The sequence below is a fragment of the Blennius ocellaris genome (assembly GCF_963422515.1).
Source record: "Blennius ocellaris genome assembly, chromosome: 13".
NCBI lineage: Eukaryota > Metazoa > Chordata > Actinopteri > Blenniiformes > Blenniidae > Blennius > Blennius ocellaris.
In genome coordinates, this window is record NC_137662.1 from 12,811,622 (window position 1) to 12,831,928 (window position 20,307).

The window sequence follows — 20,307 nt, forward strand, 5'->3', positions numbered from 1 at the left end:
GCATAGTGCATTTCTTCACAAACTGCTCCTCACCTGAGTGGATTTAGAGAGGGCTTCATCTAAAGTGGCAGCTCTCTGTTTGACATCAGCTTTTAGCTCAGAGTAGAGTTGGTCAGTAGAAGTGTATTTTTCTTTGATGGACACTCCCTCCTCTGGGCTGAGTTCGAGCAGCTGAGGTCCAGTCTTGTTCATCTTGTCAATGTGAGGCTTGTGCTCAGCAATCAGCTCCCGCATTTGCTGGAGAGCATAGAATAAATCAAGTTTAGTGTTTCATTGTTTGATTGGAAGTGACACATCTGGGATATGTTCACCTCTTACCCTGAGCTCCTCCTGCTGCTGCCTGAGAGTTTCATACTCGATGGCAGGTGGTGGCAGCTGGCTGAAGGTGCCGATGGCTTCTTGAAGCCACGGTGAAAGCTCCTCGTAGGTCTCCCAGAACTGTGTGGCCAGAGACTGAGCTCGCTCCAGCTGCAGACAGCGCTCTGAATTGAGCTGACTGACGGCACCATACTTCTCCTGAAGCGTCTGGGTCTTGGCCTGATTGAAAACCGAGAGGATCCTTTGGTTCATGGGCATAGTCCTTATTGACATTTCCTTGTTTAGCAAAGGAAACAAATTGAATTACCTTCAAGATTTGTTTCTCTTCAGGGTTTCTGCTGCTCATGATGGCCTTCCCCATTTTCACAATGTTATCCACAGCATCTTTGTGCCTCATGATGTCCATGGAGAAAATCTGAAAAACCAGTTAAGTGAGTTTGCGGGGGTAGAAACAAACCACGTTGTGTGCTGTATTTTGCTCCAATAAAGACTAGTGTTGACGCACACGCACACGCATACGCACACGGTGTTATGACGGGCTCACCTTCTGTGCTTGCAGCTGAGCTGCGGTTTGGTCCTGCTCCAGCCTGATCTTACTCATTGACAGCAGCTTCTTCTCAGCTTCAGTCAGCCAGGAGAATTCAGCATCTGCAGCCTGTTCAAACTGGGGGAAAAAAAGAAGAAGAAAAAACCAGGCGATGTGTTAAAAGAAAAGACACAAAAATAAGGTGAATAAGGGAAAGCTGTTTGTGAGCCGCTCTGGTTTACCTGCTGTGACTTGAGTATGTCAGCATTGATCTGGTCGACCTGTTGAGTGATGGTGTCACAGACGGCTCTGTATCGCTCGTTATCCTCGGTCACCAGCTTTTCCAAACCCTCACGAGTGTGCCAGGGGATCAGATCCAAAAGTGAACCACTCAACTCATTCAGCTTGTCCATCACAGGCTTTTGGTCTTTGGTCTCTTTCAGCAGGGCCTGTGCAGGATTGCATGACACACATATTCTCAGTTTAAGAGCGATATAAGCACAAATGTGTTTTTGTGCAGCCTCTTCAAACAGTTACATATAGCGACTTACCCTCTGTCTGCTTTGTGACTGCATTAACTGTTCACCCACTGGCTCCTGATCAGAGAAACTGTTAATCTCCACTTCTGCTTTCTCCAGCCAGGAGTGCAGACCTTCGTGAGTGTGATGCAGCTTAGAAGACAGACTCAAAACCCGCTCCAGTGTCTTCAAAACATTGTCACTCATGGAGTTTATCTCAGCGTACTTTGATTTTATTCCATCCAGTTTGCCTTGGATAACAACCACCTCATCACCTGAAAACATAAAATATATTGAATAATTCTTTTCTCCAGTATGACAAAGAGTAATGAACTTAGAACCCACTATCATCACCCAACAGTAAATTAATAAATATTCGATTATCAGGAGCTTCCATAGTAATTTGATACAACTCAACAACAAAATTTGTGCTGGGAATAAAACATTACTGTAGATTATTAAGACTTGCCAAATAAGAGACAATTAAAAACAACAGGAAGAGTTATTTCTCCAAGTTTGTTTTTTTCTTTTTTACATTTATGCAACTTGTGAAATAATGCCACAAACTTCAAGAAAAAAATATTCCTGTACATATTGTAGTGAATTGGACAACAGCGGATAGACATCTCTTTAAAAATGGCACAAAACCTCAATACGTGTATTACAGGAACATAATTGCTTGTCTGTTTGTACTGCTTGTAATGAAAGTGAATGAAAACATGCCTGTTGTTTGCTTCAGGAGCTCCAACCCATTAGAAACAGCTTGTGCAACATTTGTCTTCCTCAAGTCAATATCACTCTGTAGTGCCTGAAGACGAAAGGTGCAATTTCAGACACTCATCGTGACAGACGAGAGAATCCAGTGTGAACGGAGGAAAACAAACCATTCATGAGAACAAACTCAAATGTGACTGATGCAAATTAAATGAAATGACTGAATGTGACATCTGGCCTGAGGAGGAGCGTATACCCGTTGATCTGCCAGCTGCTTTTCAAGAGTGTCTACTTTGTAGTCCTCCACAGACGCTTCACCCAGCCTCTCGTACATCTCGCTGAGCCAGTTCATGAGGGCTACTTCATCCTCTCCGAAGTGCTGGGCGTTTGCTAGAGCTTGCTGCAGCATCTCGGCCTTTCTCCTGCATCGCTCCTGGAGCTCTATGTAATTTCCCTGAGTGTTGTCCAGTTTGGTCTGAACAAACTCTTTATCATCCACTGAGCTCACAGTTTTGAGCATTTGGCCTAAATTGACCACCTGAAACAGGTCTTTACTGTGATTCATAATCTCCTCCTCTAAGGCCTGGGAGCGGGTGATGGAGACAAACATGACACGAACAGAAAACACAAACAAAAAACAAGAATGTAAAACTGAAATTAAACAAAAACTGGAATGGAAAATCATAAAAGGCAGGGACAAAACATAATGTGAAATAAACACAAATGCATTCAGCTGAATATTGGAAAAAGAAAAAAAACCTTGCATATGCTGATGAAGGGTGGATATTACCTTATGCTGAGAGATCTGATCTTCCAGTCTGGACGTCTCCGTGCCGATCGGCTCTGCGTTGACAAGGTGTTTCTCTGTGGCTGTGAGCCACTCGCTCAGAGGCTCCAGAGTCTCATGGAACTGCTGAGTGACCACTAGGATGTTCTCTAGTTGTTTGTGCCTGTCAAAAGCATGAAGATATTCACAATAATGAAGTAGAAACAAAGTAAAGTGACCACTTTAAATTAACATGCAGATGTGCTTATTCTATTTATGTATAAAAAGAAAGCACAAGCTATCAAAAAAATTGTCAATGGCAGAGGTGGGAGTAGCAATAAAGTACAACTACTAACATATTGCTTACAATTTACTATTTTCAAATCCAAATACATTTGATGACAAAAGCAAAATTAAAAGTACAAAGCTGTCTTTTCCAAAACTTGTTGATATATTATTTACTTATTACACATACATAATTGTATTATCAACAGTAAGCTTCGGATACAATTTAGCTGTATAAAATATACACATAATACACTTGTCATGCAAAATTATGAAGACGATAAAGCTGTACTATGGTAAACAAATCCAGGTACACAGCAAAATTTTTTTATTGTTTGTTAAAATAAGAATTATAATAATAAATGCAAATTGCAGACCAATATATTTTAAAATGTACGTACTCAAATTGTAGAAATACTCAGTAGCAAATTCTGATTTTAAAAGTAGCAAGTACTTATAGATTACATGGTATGAATTGTACTGAAGTGCAAAATAATTAATTACTTAGAAGAATGAAATCCAGAAATACTACTAAATTGAGGTAATGCAAGTGTTTATGTTACTTCAAGAGGCATCTACCGGTATAGATGTGCCATATTTATTGGTTGAAAAATAAAATGCCAGTATTTAACTCTTCTTTGCTTTTCATAATACTAGGAGGGTGGAAAAATTCCAAAGAATCATGGTAATTTTCTCAGTGTTTCACCAAAAGCGTGATCCCTCTCGTAACGTACAAAACAACAACTTGGAGTTGAAGACTACGAGTTTAGCTCGAACACTAAAAAGCTAAATGACCTACAAAACTCACAAATGAATGCAAAATATTCGGTGGCTTTAGGATTTTGTCTCCTTATTTACATTTTTCCAAATCTATGACTGCTTGTATTTCATTTAAACGTGTTATCCATTACAGTACTGTATACCAACCGGTTTTCAGCTTTCTTGAGCAGAGCGTCCCATCTTTGTCCCAGACACTCAATTTCTTTTGCAACTTTCTCCTTATCCAAAGACTCAGCTAGCTCTGCAACCTTCCCTCCCTCTTTTTTTATCAGCTCCACAGTCGGCTTTCGGTCAGCCAGCAGCCTCTGTAAAAGCTGTCAGAGGTGAACAAAAGAGGAGAGTTATTAAGCTCCGTCACATCGCTTCATTTTGAAAAACAGTAAATCTAAAAGACACAAATGAGGTGTTCATTAAACAACAAGCTTTGTGTACAACACTCATGATTAACAACCCATGTCAATTAAATAAAATTAATTGGCAAAGTCAAGTGTTTGAAGCATTCAGACTAAAACAGACATGCTGGTTTAGCTTGTTTGTGGTTGTGTTGTGTAGAACTCACTTTCTGCTCTTGTATCTGTGCTTTCACCACTTTGAACTCAGCAGACGGAGGTTTTTGACTGGCCACAAGCTCTTCTGTATCGGTCAACCAGCTGAGCAGGGACTCCAGAGCATCCTGAAACCTTCCACAATGCAGCAGGGCTTCGTGTAGCTGGGCTGAGCGCTCGGCGATCTGCAGACCACATGATAAATAAAGATGACACCTGCTTCAAAAGTGGCTGAGCCGACAATCCTACGACATTATTGTAGTTACTTAGGAAAACATCAATCAGCAGTGTACCTTTTTATTGAGGGTATTCCACTTTGAGTTCACACCTTCCAGGTCATCCTCCAGTTTCTTCGTGCTGGTGCCTTTAGCAGCATTCTGGATCAAACCATGACCAAGAGAGTTGATGTCTTGAAGTTGAGTTTGCAGTGGATCGATGTTGTCTTTCTGGAAAGCCTGAAGACAAATAAACAAATCAAAATAAACAAAGTTGAGAAAAGACCTATCATAACATGACCAACTAAAAATGTACAAACTTAATAAAGTTTGTGCATTCTTAATCTTTCTTAGAAAGCCACAAATAAACCAAGTTGGACTGTCTGTAAATTTGGAAAAAGGCCCCAAAATAAAAAGCTGCTCCTTTTTCCTCCACTGCTTGGGGACAAGATTGCCACATCACCACTTGGAGGTTAAAGTTACAAGTCAAATAGAAACAAACAACTCTTGGAGCAGTCATCAACTTCAAGGAAAACTGAGCCAATAGCCACAGTCATCTACAATCAAGCCAACGGATCTTCCTGGGTAAAACTACTGGGCAATACTTAATTCACCCACCAAGTAAACAGATAAATAAGAAAAACAGCAATCTCGTAGCGAGGGATAATTTCATGTGAAGGCAGCTTAAGCACCTGTGTGGAGAAAAGACCCATAGGGTCCATTTCAGGGCATGTCGCGATGGCATTCAGGAAGGCCTCAATCTCATGCTCCTCTGCATGCTGAAATGTGTGTAAACTTTTAGGGAAACAGGCCTCCAGTGATTGTAGAAACTCCTCCAGCTCCTCCATGTTATACTTGGATGCTCCTTGTTGTACAAGACCTGGCTTTGCTTGCTGGCGGCTATCTTGGGGTAGGGTTACAGAGTTTCCGTACGTTTCAGGCTGTGTCACCACCACACTGACCAACTCACAGTCATCCTGGGGTGACACATCCTCCAGTAGCTCAGCAGTGGATAGCTCATCATAGTCTGTTAAAGTCCTGGATCGCCATCCAGAGCTGTCGTTTTGTGTCCGAGGGCCTAAAGAGGACCTTCCTGTGGAGTATTTATAGTCTCCATTGCTCAGGGTATCCTTTTCAATGAGATTCACCACAGCAGACTCTTTCCGTTTGCTCTCCTGAACCAAGCTGCTGCTATGATAAAGAGATCTGTTGTCCCTCACAGGTGAAAAAGGGAAGTCCTCCTGCCCAGAGCTGAGCGATCGGCCAGTTCTCAGGTCCCCAGACATGTGCATTGCCTCTGAAGACGACAAGCTCCTTGTGCCAGGACCCGTTCTTATATGAGATCTCTGGGCACGTCGCTCCCTCTCCACTGTGGGACTGTACAGGCCCGAATCCTCTTCAGATGTCAGTGAGCTGGTCATGCTCTGTCCCCGTCTCCCATTGCTCAGCGTGGGCCTCTCCACGCTCCCCAGGCACAGTGTTCCACTGCGGCTTGCATACTCGCCCAAATTAGTGGGTGCAAAAGTCCTCCACGAGCGCCGATGATGGGGATGGTCCTTCTTCTCTCCTGCCTGCAGACGTGACTTTGGCAACACTGTATCATTCACCCTGATCAGGTTCCCATTGAGTTTAAGCCCATCAAAGACTGCACGCTCATCCAGCAATGCAGGTTTTCTTGTTCGGAGCTCAAATGAACTGGAGGCAGAAATAACACCATTTCCACAGAGGCTGGTGAGGTCCAGCGTGCGGTGCGTGTAAGGAAGGGTGCCTGTGAAGTGTCGGGAGGAAAGGCTGCCCTTCGAGCCCGAGTCTATCTGCTCATTGAGCCGGACGGTGTCATAGATGGATCTCTGGGGCACATAGCAGTCGTCAATGTTCAGGTCCTCCTCCTCCCCCTTCCCTATACAGGAAGGGTTTTGTCTGAGGCAGTCTGGTCTGCTCAGCGGTTTGCCCATGCTCACACAGTTGCCACAGCTCACAACAAAGAAAAGACTAAAGATGCTTTGAGATCCTGTGAGGTATGAGTTGTTGTAGCTCACACTGAGCAAGTCAAAAATTAGCTCAATGTCAACAAATCACATGGGAAGCAACTGTGTACTAATAAGGAGTATCTCTCCTCTCCTGAATGAGAATTTAACAAGTAAACACTGAACATTTCCACTTCACTTTAAAAAACATAATTTACAATAGCACGAGGACACTTATTTGTAAAAATACATTTCAAGACTAGATTTGGACAAATGCGTCAGAAACACAAATACATCAACGAGTATAAATAGCTCAAACTGAACAGCAGCATTATGTTCCATATTAGGAAGGGAAATCCCCAAAAAATATTCCTCCGGACTCAAGCATGTGCAGTGCCAAAAAACTTAATCAGATCTATAATCCAAAGTGTGTCTTTTTCCCTGAAATCCTCGCAAGCTGAAAGAAAATCTTCAGTGCATAGTAAAAACATCCACAGACAAATCCAGCAGGCTCTACTCAAAACTGTGGGCAGCTCCGAGCAGAGCCGGTACTCCTAGATAAACAAAAAAGGCTGCCCTTCCTCGCTCATCGCTCCCCTCGCACTGACAGACACCCTCCAGGCAGAGGGTTTCATGCCCCGCCCCCCCTCATTATTCAGACAACATCTGCCACAACTCCATTTGTGCTCAGAGCCGCTCCGGCACATGTTGATTGGTGGACATATGACCCTTTTTTCCCTTTCTAATTCCCCCTTATGTCTGCATGGCCCATATGACTTCACTTCGAAGCCATCCCCTGCATCCTGACACAGTCACTCACTTTTCCTCTTTTATTTTTTTCTTTTCTCTGACCGAGGGAATGGGGAGGGGAAGAAGTACCTACCAACTCTTGTAATTCACGCACGCACGCACGCACGCACACACGCACACACACACACACACACTCTCACACAAAAGAAAAAAAGCAGATCAGCACGCAGCTCTGATGACATCACACTGTCCTAAAACAGATGCACATTTTTCCTTTTTGCCCTCTGCTTTCTCCTGGTGGATGGTTGCTGTGGACCCTGCAGACATTCTTAATTACTGAGGAATGCTGAGGGAGGCACAGGTCCCAGGTAATTTAACACCCACCGCTCTGCCAAGTGCATGAACGGGCTTTTATGTCCACTGGCCGGGACGAAAGAAGAAAGGAGGATAGAAGAGGTAATGAAGGGAATTTATTTTTGTTTCTTGGATTGTCTGTAGCATAGTTGCTTGGGACGAAGCTGAATAGCCCTGGCTTCTTTGTCCAGCTCTGCACACATGAGATGAGATGAAGACAGCAGACTGGCAGTGATTAATAGGATCTGTTGTTCAAGAGAGAGGATGTGCCACTATGGAGTTATTCAACCTTTCACGACAGTGAACATGAATGAATACAAATGATTTTCTTTATTCTTTTACTTGTTCAAAGCCTTTTTGTTCACAGTAATGTCATACCTAAAGTTTTTTTTTGTTTTTTTTGCATAATCATTGAGAGTTATATTCAAGTTAAGCTAATAAAACCAAATACAAAGCACTCCTTGATTAAACAATCGTTCGAAATTAATTTGGGTTTCAATTTATATTGAAAAATGTGTCCAAAAGCAAGTCAAATATAAATATAATTAATTGTAAAATATGTTTGGTTTACAACCTCTTTGTTTCATTCACTTTTATGTTTATAAAGCTGTACTTACAAGTATCTAAAGTATTTAAACCTTGGTAGAAAGATCATCATGTAAAGAGAGTTAAGAGGAATATTAATTTGTTGATCCAGAAATCAAAAATTGGTTCGGGGATTTTGTGTAAGTCAATTTTCCACAAGGGAAAACAAGGGGTCATGGACATTCATAAAATGAAAAGCTACTTAAAGGACACAAAAAAATAGAAAGAGACTCTTATTGCAAACTTCCTGAATAAGTTACATGACAATAACTATTGATATATGTGAAGAGGCTCAGATAGTCATAAACAATGATTTACTACAGTAAAAAACTGATGAATTCCAACACAAGCTAAATGTTAACATCAAGTCTGTAATCATGATCATCTCATACTGAACTTCAGTAACCACATCCCCGATTACTCAGAACACTTTTTTTTTTTAAATCACATTTGCTCTAACTCACTTTATAAATCTTGTTTGTACTTTTATTTCAAAACCATTCCCTGAAGGCAACTAAGGCTACCCCTGCAATATACCATAACCAAAGCACAGTTTATTCTCAATAAGGGAAAATATTTATAGCGAAAACTACAGATTCCTTATTAGTAAGTATGTTTAAAGTGACTCAGAAATTATTACATTTAATGTTGAAATTATTAAACAGCACAGCATAGTTGATCTTCTATTGCAAGCTATCGTGACAGTATTTGAAAGTGAAGCCAACTGCTGCAACTTAAAAGCTTTTTATATCATAGTCAAGAATTCATACGATCCTCTGTCCATTAGGGGCAGCTGAAATCTGTTTTCATACCTCAGATTAAGTGTGACACAGAATAAGGGCATTTCATAAGGCCACAACGTAATCATCTTTCAACTAATACCATACATGTGGCCGATAGACATTTCATGTTTCACGTGAGGAAGAATGTGCTATGACAATATAGCAGTGAGTAAGGGCTTCATGGACTAAATTACACTTTTCTATCACCACCTTCAGTGTAATGAAGCAACTCCACCATGATTCAGAAGGTGGAAATTCTTTTTGAATTGTAAGACACACTGATGTAATGTCTGAACTGTGACAAAAGACGCCCACACAAACCCCCCCCAGTGGTGTTGAGTCACTAACTTAAACCTTTACGATAGTTTTCACTTCTTTCTATACATAAACCAGGCCTTCTGAGCTACGACAAAACTCATGTGAAAACCTAGAGTGAACGTATGAAGTCAAGCACATCTTTAAAACTTCACCTAAAATGGTAACAGCCATAGAACGAGGCCAATCCAAGGGCTGCCTTTCTTTGTTTATTTCTTAGTTCTGGAGCTGCCAGTAAATCTGACTCCCCTACAATAACAATGGTCTCATTCATGGAAAGTTGAATAAAATTTGATAGAGTTGTTGACTACTTTCATACTGCAGCTAAAATCAGGTTCTATTACTGACACACTGTTTGTATTCATGTGCAACAATACTTGTCACAGGCATAATTGTCACAAAGAGGATTTTCCACCGGCAGCTGAGGCCGTATATGCCCTCTGAACCCAGAGTGGTGACGGGACAATGGCCTGGTGGAAACATGCACACAACGCTGCTTAGCAACAATATGAATCAAACACCTCTTTAATAGTTGCTCTATCGGGCCTTGAAAGCCAACTCAGCTCAGTTGGAGCGACACCTCCACCCGAGCTATTCTGATATTTTAATCCACACAACTCAGCTGGAGGTCTGCATGCAGCCCACCAACATTAGTGAAGCACCCTCTTAATTGAAAAAAAAAAAAAATCCCTTGACCTACATTTTAAGGACAGATCTGTGTCATTTCCACACACGCATCTGTTTACATTGTTTTAATATAATACTATCCAATACAGTAAATGAAGAAGCATTGCAGGGTTTCACCTCTGAATGTAGGCTAATCCTCTTTTGGAAAACTCCACAGGAATGTACAAGGTTTAAAATATTTCTGCATCTGTCTGCAAATCTTGTTAATGCCTGACTATTGCTTTGTCCCCAAAATGATACTGCTAAAATTACCCACATTTATATACACAATATGGAGTGTCAGAACAACTGAAAACAGACCATTAGGAGGAATAGGACGCTGAGTGGCATTTGTTCCTGTATATATAAATCTCCTGCATTATACTTCAATTTTCATCCAACCATCATCTATTCTGCTTTTATCTAACAGAATTTGATGTTCCCTGATTTTCACTGGCTGTTGTGCAGCCACTCTAAAACTACTTTCATCCATCTTATATGCCACTTATCCAAGTGAGAGTCAAGGAAGGGCTGCCCATCACCGTGGACATACAGACACATAGTTACACATGTACTCTAGTACAATTTTGAGTTAACCTCCAACACATGTATCTGAACTACAGGGAGAAACCTGAGAAAACCCAGGCATGCACAGGGGGAGAACGTGCAAACTGAGCATAGAAAGACCCCAAATCTGGCCCCAAACCAAGATATCTGCTCACCACTTCTCCACCATGCAGCCCCTTTAAAACTGGCTGTGTTGATTAAAGCTTTTATAATAACCATCTCCCTGGGGAAAATGCAGACTGAAGCAGTAGTGCTCATAAAACATAATTTGTGAATTCAAAAAAATCAAATCATTCATATTTGTACGTGGTTACAAATGAAAACTATTGTGTAAAACTGTCTTTTGTGTCGGCATTAGGTCAATGAAGACTCAAGGCAGCACTAAATAGGTTCAAAGTAGTATGATTTGTTGGCCATCAAGTTAAAAAGGTCAAACTAACACAACAACCGAGGGCTTAGTGTTACATATGATGTCAGGCTGTGAAGAATCAAAGCAACAATATCTATGTTAAAAGATCAGATGCAGGCTCAGCTTCATTATTGAGTCAAGCGACACCCTGCTGGCAGCCACCTGGCTGTGTCGGTCCTTCCCTCTTTCCCCATCACTGCATATGGACCCCAGCTCTTTTGTTCATGCCAGATGCCCTGAATGAACCAACAATCCCCAGAGGATAGTCACAAATGAAGCAGGAGTGCTGAGTTAAGAGCCTGCTTCTGCCTGGATGCTGCGCAAGCATTCATGAATGGACAGTAGCTAAAATGTCATTTGTATTTCTGTGTTTTGAATGAGCATTACCAGATTTTGATTGTTTCTATGAAAAAACTGGATATCAGAAGCAATTGCAGGTTTGTTAAAAAAAAGAAAGAAAGAAAAGAAAGAAACAATACTTTATCCACTTGCTATAGATGTCTAATTATGCTGATAGTAAGACTGTGCACTTACACAATGTGTATGATTTTTCTGTAAAATAATGTAGAATTTAAAGTAGCATAGATATACTGACCAAAACAAGCTCTATATTTCAAGTAAATAGAGTATACACATAGCTAATATTGAGATAAATACTAAATATGTACGCGAGTGCAACACATTTCTTGAGTCAAACATCACTACTTGTGTTTAAAGCAAGCTGAGTAGTACTCAGATCTTGAAGAGATATGAAGTGTTTCAAGACAAATCATCCCTTTGTGCAATACTACTCTTATTGATCTCAAGAGAGTCTAGATAAACATGCATGAATGTAATGTGGAAAAACTTGTTACCATCAAAACGTTGTACTGTTGGGATTCCAAATGTGTTCAATAATACTCCTGTTTTCAACTTTATAATCACACAAATCAAACTGAAGCTTTGAATATGAGTCAACATACCTTGAAGGCCTCCAGCTGTTGATTGATCACATCTGTCTCCATGCCGACGGCCTCCTGGGACGCCTCCTTGTCCACAGCTCTGCTCAGTTTATCCTCCATTTGATGGAGTTGATCATACAGCTCCTCCAAAGTGGTGAGGGTGCGCTGCACCTGCATCTCTCGTCCTTTGGCTCGGTCTAACAGTTTGCCACACTGCTTACTCAGAGCATCCAGATCTCGCTTCAGGCCCAATAGATCAGGTGAGGACTCGGTCTCAAGCATCTTCTTACAGCTGTCTCCAGCATTGGCCGTGTTAGCCATCAGCTCTCGTAGCTTGGCCATAAAATTCTGGATGCTCTCCTGCTGGTCTTTAAGAGTGGACAAGTCAAGGTCCACAGGAGACATACCGTCCAGCTCATCGTCCAGCTCTGTGAAATGGGTGAACATCTGACGAAGGCTGCTCTGGAACTGCCCAATGCCCTGCAGTTTACCCTCCAACACGTGGCATGTGTCCTCCAGCTTCTTGTCGAGGTTGCTGTAGTCTTTTTCTAGGCTGTCCACCTCAAGCAAGAGATCTGTCACTCCTTCAGCATCTGGGACTTCGACTACAAGGTCCTTGGCCAATGCTTTCATGTGCTCTACTTGGTTTTGCACTCCCTCTAAACTCTTATGCTGAGCCTTCATGTTGGCTAAATTCTTGTTGCTGTAAGCCTGAACTCCCTGTGATTCATAAGCATCCACCTGCTTCTTGGTCCCCTCAAGATGACCCTTTGCCTCTTTAAGGGTATCATTAAACTCCTTAACGGTGCGTGAAATCTTCTCCAGGGACTCCCTTTTGCTCTGAAGACCTTCTACTATTTTGTCCACTGTTTTGCCAATGTTGGACTTTTCTTCTTTGATGGCGTCAGTGTCTGTGTTGGCCACGTCGAGAAGGCTATCTGCAGCCGTGTTGAGCTGCTCCACCAAACCTCTGTGTTTGTCCACGTCCTTCTGGAGAGCTTTCACTTGAGAAATGGAGCTCTCGACAGCAATAGGATCGGCAGTGAGTATGACTTGACCCCCGCTGGCTTCACACTCCTGAATCCAAGAACTCAGCTTTTCCGCATGCTCCTGGTACTTTTGAGATTTCAGCAGAGCAGTTTGAAGCTTCTCAGCTTGCTCTACAGAGCTCTTCTTCACCTCCTCCCAGTTGGACGAGAGGGTAGTGAGTTGCCCTTGAAGTGCTAACTTTTCTGCACCATCAGTGTTGTGAAGAAGCATGTCTCCTTCTCCAGTGATTGTATTATAAGCGTCCTCATGGTCACTGAGCGCCTTCTGAAGCTTACTGTGCTCCTCCAGACTTTGTTGCAGAACCTCTACTTTAGCAGAGATGGGCTGAGGCCTTGACTGGTCCTGGAGCTTCTCACCCAGCCATGTCTGGAAGTCTTTGGAAGTCTGGTGAAACTGCTGGGAGCTGGTAAAGGTGGAGTTTAACTGCTCGATCTGTTGGGCTAAGGAAAAAAAGAGAGAGAGAATGAAGGGAAAAATCAAAAAGGGAAGAACTAAAACACAACGGTGACTAGGTTTCCAACATAATTGTGTCGTTCATTCTGTGTCACATCGTTAGTTTCAGTTTTAAACAGATTAGTCATCATGCTGAAGACAAAAACTGTTTTAAATATAAAATCTAAATAAACCAGTAACATTATAGGTAAACTGTTTAGGCAATGTTGCAGAGATTTTATGTTATACTTTATCATTAAGTTTGCTTGTATTAACCAAATGATAAAAAGTTTTGATAAGCAGCTCAATTTTGTCTTGATTTAATCATTTTACCCATTAAAGATTTTTTTTTCTGCTTTATGGTATCTTGATCCCATTGTGTGTTCACTTCTGCCTAAATATGCATTTTTCTGACGATGCATTCTATGACAATAAACCTTATTGTAATTATTATTTTCATATATTTAAATAGTTATTACTCACTTTACCAAGTAGGATGATTGATTCAATTTTACAGGGTAACTGTTCCTTCTGTGTAAATATTACAACACTACAGGGTGAAACTGAGATAAACCACTAACCTGTTTTCTCCTCCAACTGTTTGAAAGGCTTGCTGACGCTCTCCAGCTGCCTGGCTAAGTCTGCTTTGAGATAGTCTTCCGTCACCATGGCCGTGAGCTCTGCGTTGATGACCTCAGCATTCTTCAGCTTCTTCTTCTCCTCCCTCAGCTGAGCTGAGATGTTTTGGGCATCTTCCAGCTGCTTCTTCACGGCATCTGGTTGGGTGCTGTGACTGTGATGATTTGTGAGCTGATTCTCCAGCTGACAGGTCGTCTGACTGAGACTCCTCAGCAGCCCCTGAAACTGCTCCGTCTTGACCGCTGCCTGGTCAATGAGGCTGTCTCGTTGGTCCAGCTGTCCTGTGAGGCCTTCCCACTTCTGTGTGACGGTGGCGAGCTGCTCCTTCACCGCCTTCCCACTCGAAGGGTCTTGGTTGTCTGATGAGCTGATGATGGCTGAGGCAGCTTTCTCCAACTGTTCGTATTGAGGTTTCCGACTCTTGAACTCATTCTGGAGGATCTGAAGGACAAAGGGAGTAAATCAGTCAAGGTGAACACTCCATCAGGAAACCCTGGTTCCTATGAGATGCACAAGTGTCACATTGGTCCCAACAGCCAGAACCTTGCTTACCTGAACTTGCTGTTTCTGCATTTTCAGCATGTTGGGGTCAATGGAGAGGGGCCCGAGAACGCTCATCATCAGCTCTTTTTCGGAGAGCCACTGGCCAAGCTGCAGCTCAGATGATTGGAAGATATCCAGATTCTTGTTGGACTGCTCCAGGTGCTGCTTCCTCTCCTCGACAGAGCCGCTCATTTCTGCCCAAGCAGCATCTAAACAGGAGGGTGCAGCAATCATACGTCACCTCTATTAGTCAGCACAACAACACCTTTCTGTCGTCTTCCCCACTGTTTTCCCAGCAAACCTCCCATTGTGCAGGATCTGGCATCACAAACGTGTTAATTTAACTTGTGCGGAAATAAAAAGGTACAGAGGATGGCTCACAAATTGTTGTGTAGATCGTGTATGTGGTGCAATTTTAGAAGACACACACAAAAGAAGCAATCGTTATTTCTCAGAAAGCACAACTCGGACAGCAGCACGGTAACGAGATACATTATTCGTCAGAAGGAATTGCCGTACGTTTGACAGTCTCAGTGTCATAAATTACACAGGGCCATCTGGAGACAACACCTTGCGGCATACCTATTTCAGCCAGCATCTGTTTCCATTTTGCTGCCTCCGGGGAGTTTGGATGAGTCTTTATCAAGTTAAGAAGCTTCCCTCTGAGCTTCTGGAGCTGCTCCTGCTTTTGTTTCATGTCATCTTCAAATGCCTAAGAAATAAAAAAAAAACAAATCAAATCTTAAAACATGTGATTTCCAAAAGGAATGCTGTATGACTATCACACTCGCTTCCAATGACAATTGTTTGCAGCTTGGATACATAATTAAATTTGACAGTCAATTTGGTAAGCAATCAAATTTCAGTACCTTTTGCTGCTCGAGCTGCGTTTTTACTGAATCCTTCTCTGTGCCTGCATTACCCCAGGATGCTGCAGCCTTTTTCATGTCCTTCAGCCAAGTCATCATGTCCTCAGTCTCTTTTTGGGCCTCTTTCACCTCCTGCACCAAACTGCTCAGCTCTGTTGCTCGACTTTTCAGTGTGTCTCCAAGGTTTGTGTAACCCTCGCTGATGAATGTCATATTCTGCTGAATCCCCATCAGCTCTGAGGACATCGGAAATGATTCTGTCAAGTTTCTTCAACAAGACTTTGCTGCATAAATGTAATAATCTGACTACAACATGAGTTAGACATTGTTAATGGAGCATTGTAGGACAGTATGTTCAGAAAATGAAAGTGTCTCCTGATTATGAGTGTTTTCAAAGTTATAGCAATAAATCTATCAATGTATCTTCTACACTGCTCACTGACACTGGATTTAATGTTTTGGATTCACATCAAACATATTTTTATGGTCTAACGGAGAAAAGCGAAGGGCCCAAAATAATCCTGTAGGCTTCAGGAGAACGTGCAAACTCCACACAGAAGGCCCTCAAGCCAAAGTAGGACTTGAGCCAGGGTTCCTTGCACCATGAGGTTTACAATTACACCACTCTGCAGCCTAAATAAAGTATATACAAGTATTTTTCTAGTTGAAAAGGGTTTGAATAATTTAACTTGGAAATTACATATTATTAAATAAAATAAGGCTCAATAAATACTATCCCATCTGATCTCATTGACTTTTGGTCTTTAAATTCGCATTTATTATTGGGAAATGATGATATGAAATTGTGAAATAATACAAAAACATTAAAAATACCAAACTCGCTCTGTATTTTCACTTTGTTCCTTTCACTCATCTGAACATACTGATACAAGAAACAATATGTATTCATCAACCATAGGATACAAGCACACATAGGATACAAGCACACATAGGATACAAGAAAACAGCGCACGCGCGCACACACACACACACACACACACACACACACACACACACACACACACACACACACACACACACACACACACACACACACACACACACACACACACACAGTTACCTTTATTTGTTAGGTAAGTATGGCTTGCTGGACCACCACCATTAGTAAGAGCTGATGCAAAGACATAAGATAGAGTTGGAGTAAAGAACAGGAAGTCTGACCACCATCTCCCTCAACATTGTTTTCACGATAGCACTTAGTCATGAAGTTCAGACATGAGGCCAAACACCATGCTTCTCACTCCACTGAGAGATTGCGATGAATGAAATGAAGTGTTTTGGTTTTTACCTGACTTGTTGGTGGTCTTTGTCTTGGCAGGGGATGTGAGAAGAGTAATGAGGCTGCACAGTGCAGATCCTTTACCGTTCAAGTCTTCAACAGACGGGCCTTTGGATGTCCATTCATCTATTAAGCCCTGAAGAAAGATTAATCACACAATTAATTGCACACAAAAGAGAATCAACATGACAGCTGGCATCACAAACACATACATTCATTACTGCTACATAACCCATCTGTTTTTAATGATAATGTATTTCTTTTCTTTTATTCCTTTCCCTCTGGGCTAATATGCTGAACAAGTCTTTTTTCGTTTCATCTTTAGAATACAATACTGTATACATCTGATCGTTGTAGTTTTACAATATGGAAAGGAATTGCACACATACTCCACGTACTGTGACCAATCTAAATAGAAAGAAACATGAATAAAAACAAAACAAGAATTATGTGTGTTCCTTTGAATTTTCTGTCTACAATTTTTTTGTTTTTACAAAATCTGTTTCTGTAATCTCTGCTGTAACATATCATGAAGAAAATAGTCTCCTTGCTGGACACAGTCATGTTTCACTCCTACATCTGTCCTCTATAAACACTTACAATTCATCTGTCAGTACTTGGCAGAGAAAGCAGGTTGGGATTGTGTAGCGTTTAGGGAGGAGAGGATGAGTACTATCTATTAAAAACACTCGGATCTGGTCTGTTGCAGAAAACATGAGCTCCAATGTTCTCCATCGAATGCAAAGTGTAAGATCGATTACTTTTGAATTTTCAATATGCTTATGCTACTCAAAACTTATAGAAAAACTGTGTTTACAATACAGGTTATCCTTTATTTATCCATGACTCACGTTTACTATCTGCAGGTCGTTTTCCAGGCTTTTCTCAGTGCTGTTTGGCTGAACTGCAGGTACTTTGTCACTGGTCTCCTCCAGCCACTTGGAGAGAGCACTGGCTACAGATCTGAACTCGCCCAGCTGGTCCTGACAGGATGATAGTTCTTCTTCCCTGAAGCAGACAACAAAAATCAGTCAGAATAGGCCTCCATGCATTACCAACAGCCAACAGACGCTAATGTTCGACTAGGTTTTAGAATTAATTGGTTAAAGGACAAAGTTTCTTTTTTTTCCCTCTCACTTTTCTTTGACAGTGTCCTTGAAGGTGTTGAAAATATTGGAGAGATTGTCCATCTTGCTCTGAATCTGGACTTTGTTTCCATCTGTGCTCATTTCGGACAGATCCTTGAAGAGACTCTGCAGCTTCTCCAAATCCCTGGCGTACTCGACCATTTCGTCTTTAGTGTTCTGAAGTGAAATTATCATCATGAAATCACAACCATGATCTAAATGACTGAGAAGATCACATAAATGAAATACATCCCTGATATCACCATCAGCAGCTTCAGACCAGGTCTGCAGTACACTTACCTGCATCATCTTAGAGAGCTCATGAAATGTTGTCCCCGGCCCATCTGTTTCATGCAGCTCTTGTGAGCGCTTCACAACAAACTGTTGGACTTTATCAGCGACATCTTCAAATTGCTCGACCTTTTCTTTCAGTTGCTCCAGTTGGGAAACTTTTTCCTTGTGCTTATCACAAGCATCAGAGAAGCGCTGGGAGAGAGCCTCCATTTTTGACTGGAGCAGAGCGGCAGCAGAAGGATCTGCCGTCTCCACAAACGTCTTCACTTTGGCTTTCATAGCCGAGATGCTGCTCTGGCGGCTTGCGATGTCCTGCTCCAATGCCTTAAAAGCACAGGGCAGACAAAACAAAACTGTTAAATAAATACTAAAATGAACATTTTACACAGTTATTGTATTTCTGAAGTCATGACAGGAATTCTTACCGCTTCTTTGCTGAGTATTTCTCCAATAGATGCAGAATCCAGAGGGATTTGGCCTTTTTCTTTTACACTCGCTTCGACTCCTTCCATCCAACCCATCATCTCATCCAGACCATCCTGCACACTCATCGATCGAGTCAGTGTGATCTGCAGCTTCTCATTTCGGTCACTTACAGACTTGGACAGGTTGTCGTAGCGCTCCACAACGTCATCTGCAAGACATAGAAAGAAATCAGGTTGTGCTTAAAACCAAATTATTTCTCACTGTTTGGTCCACATGAGGAAAATATTTCAAATTAGAGCAAGATGATATTAGATTTCTGTGTGGTTCTTAAAACTATAAGTTCAGAAAGAAATCTGAGAGTGAAACCTTGTTGACGTTAATGGGCAATGAAATAGTGAGTACAAGGTTTCTCACTGAAAAACATAGATGGAAATGGAAGAGTGACCACTGAAATATTTTGATAGAGAAATCCTGCTACCGTAGTGAACTAAATAAAAGCCAGTTAGTTAACATAGAATAAAATACAGTAGAAAAGTATGTAACCATTATAGAAATGACAAAGAACTCTTAATGAACCTCCTCAATTGGCCTTTATCTTCTCTTCTTTTTCTTTTAATTTTTCATTCAGCGATGTTTGATGTTCAGACTCACCTTTAGATATTTAGTTTGAGCTTTCTGAGCAATTTAAACGAAGATATTGGGATCATCAAGGCGGTGTTTTCTTTTTGTTTTTTTTTATAAAGTCATCCATCCTACTCAAGAGATAACTTATGACAAAGCCTTTAATGTCAGTCCTGAGCTAATATGTGGACATTGGTTAGGGTTACTTTTCCGTTGTTTTCCTCACCTACTGTCTCCTGGATCTCATCAGTGTTGCTCAGCAGGTCTCCTTCAGATGTTATCAAAGCCTCTGCAGTTTTACGGAACGTGTCGATGGCAGTCTGATGTCCCACCATCTGACCTTGAAGAGCCTGCAATTTAGAGAATTGAAGTCAGTAAAACAAAAATGGATTTACCTTCACAAACACAGAACCATAATTTAAATGTACTATTATAATATGCATATTTCATTAGTCAAACAGAAAATTAAAGACTTGTATGTTGTCCCCCCCTCTCTCCAGGAGACTCTAAGTCTCCTCCTGTTGCAAGAGCAAAAACTGTTCTGACATCAGAAGGCTCTCAATCACATAATATTGTCTGCCCAAGCAGCCGAACAGGAAAAGGGGAAAAATTGAAAAAGAAAATTAAAGACAATTCGTATTTGGGTTTAATGTGTGTGCTCATCTTGAATACTACAATTCAAGAATATGTTAGGCCTGCTGTGATCTGTAAAGCTGTGGTTCTTGGTTGGCTCTTATCTGGCTATATCTTTTCTGTAAGTCAATACCTCCCTGCAGAGAAATGTTCATGCTTGCTGTGGCCAAAACCTTTAACAGAGACAGCTCTGTCAGCCTACTTTCTTATCCTCACATTGGAGAATGCACTCTACAAATAACCAGAGTTAAACTGTTCACATTTGGGTTTGAAAGTGGAGCTAAAAATAGCCCTCTGTTCATAAGTCAGTGGAAAGACTGTATATGGTAAGGTAGGTCTATTCTGCAGGTCCGCGACCTCGTAACCCCGT

At 41.5% G+C, this 20,307-nt stretch overlaps 1 protein-coding gene across 11 annotated transcripts in view; it reads right to left on the minus strand.

The window, feature by feature from the left end:
* The window catches only part of dst (dystonin), a 97,962-nt gene that overhangs the window by 18,953 nt on the left and 58,702 nt on the right, over nucleotides 1-20,307 (minus strand). For 10 of the 11 annotated variants that reach the window (XM_080507535.1, XM_080507543.1, XM_080507536.1 and 7 more), the window contains 24 exons: nucleotides 19,531-19,654; nucleotides 18,683-18,891; nucleotides 18,264-18,581; nucleotides 17,974-18,140; nucleotides 17,688-17,844; nucleotides 16,846-16,972; nucleotides 16,618-16,668; nucleotides 15,537-15,772; nucleotides 15,250-15,379; nucleotides 14,677-14,876; nucleotides 14,067-14,565; nucleotides 12,025-13,493; nucleotides 4,746-4,907; nucleotides 4,467-4,637; nucleotides 4,055-4,221; nucleotides 2,867-3,026; nucleotides 2,333-2,659; nucleotides 2,086-2,170; nucleotides 1,396-1,637; nucleotides 1,087-1,293; nucleotides 863-982; nucleotides 626-733; nucleotides 319-537; nucleotides 34-237 (listed from right to left, as the gene is read on the minus strand). In XM_080507535.1, coding sequence (XP_080363661.1) covers nucleotides 34-237; nucleotides 319-537; nucleotides 626-733; nucleotides 863-982; nucleotides 1,087-1,293; nucleotides 1,396-1,637; nucleotides 2,086-2,170; nucleotides 2,333-2,659; nucleotides 2,867-3,026; nucleotides 4,055-4,221; nucleotides 4,467-4,637; nucleotides 4,746-4,907; nucleotides 12,025-13,493; nucleotides 14,067-14,565; nucleotides 14,677-14,876; nucleotides 15,250-15,379; nucleotides 15,537-15,772; nucleotides 16,618-16,668; nucleotides 16,846-16,972; nucleotides 17,688-17,844; nucleotides 17,974-18,140; nucleotides 18,264-18,581; nucleotides 18,683-18,891; nucleotides 19,531-19,654 — 5,859 coding nt within the window. The remainder of the gene's footprint in view (nucleotides 1-33; nucleotides 238-318; nucleotides 538-625; nucleotides 734-862; nucleotides 983-1,086; nucleotides 1,294-1,395; nucleotides 1,638-2,085; nucleotides 2,171-2,332; nucleotides 2,660-2,866; nucleotides 3,027-4,054; nucleotides 4,222-4,466; nucleotides 4,638-4,745; nucleotides 4,908-12,024; nucleotides 13,494-14,066; nucleotides 14,566-14,676; nucleotides 14,877-15,249; nucleotides 15,380-15,536; nucleotides 15,773-16,617; nucleotides 16,669-16,845; nucleotides 16,973-17,687; nucleotides 17,845-17,973; nucleotides 18,141-18,263; nucleotides 18,582-18,682; nucleotides 18,892-19,530; nucleotides 19,655-20,307) is intronic. The other variant, XM_080507537.1, reaches the window with a different exon arrangement.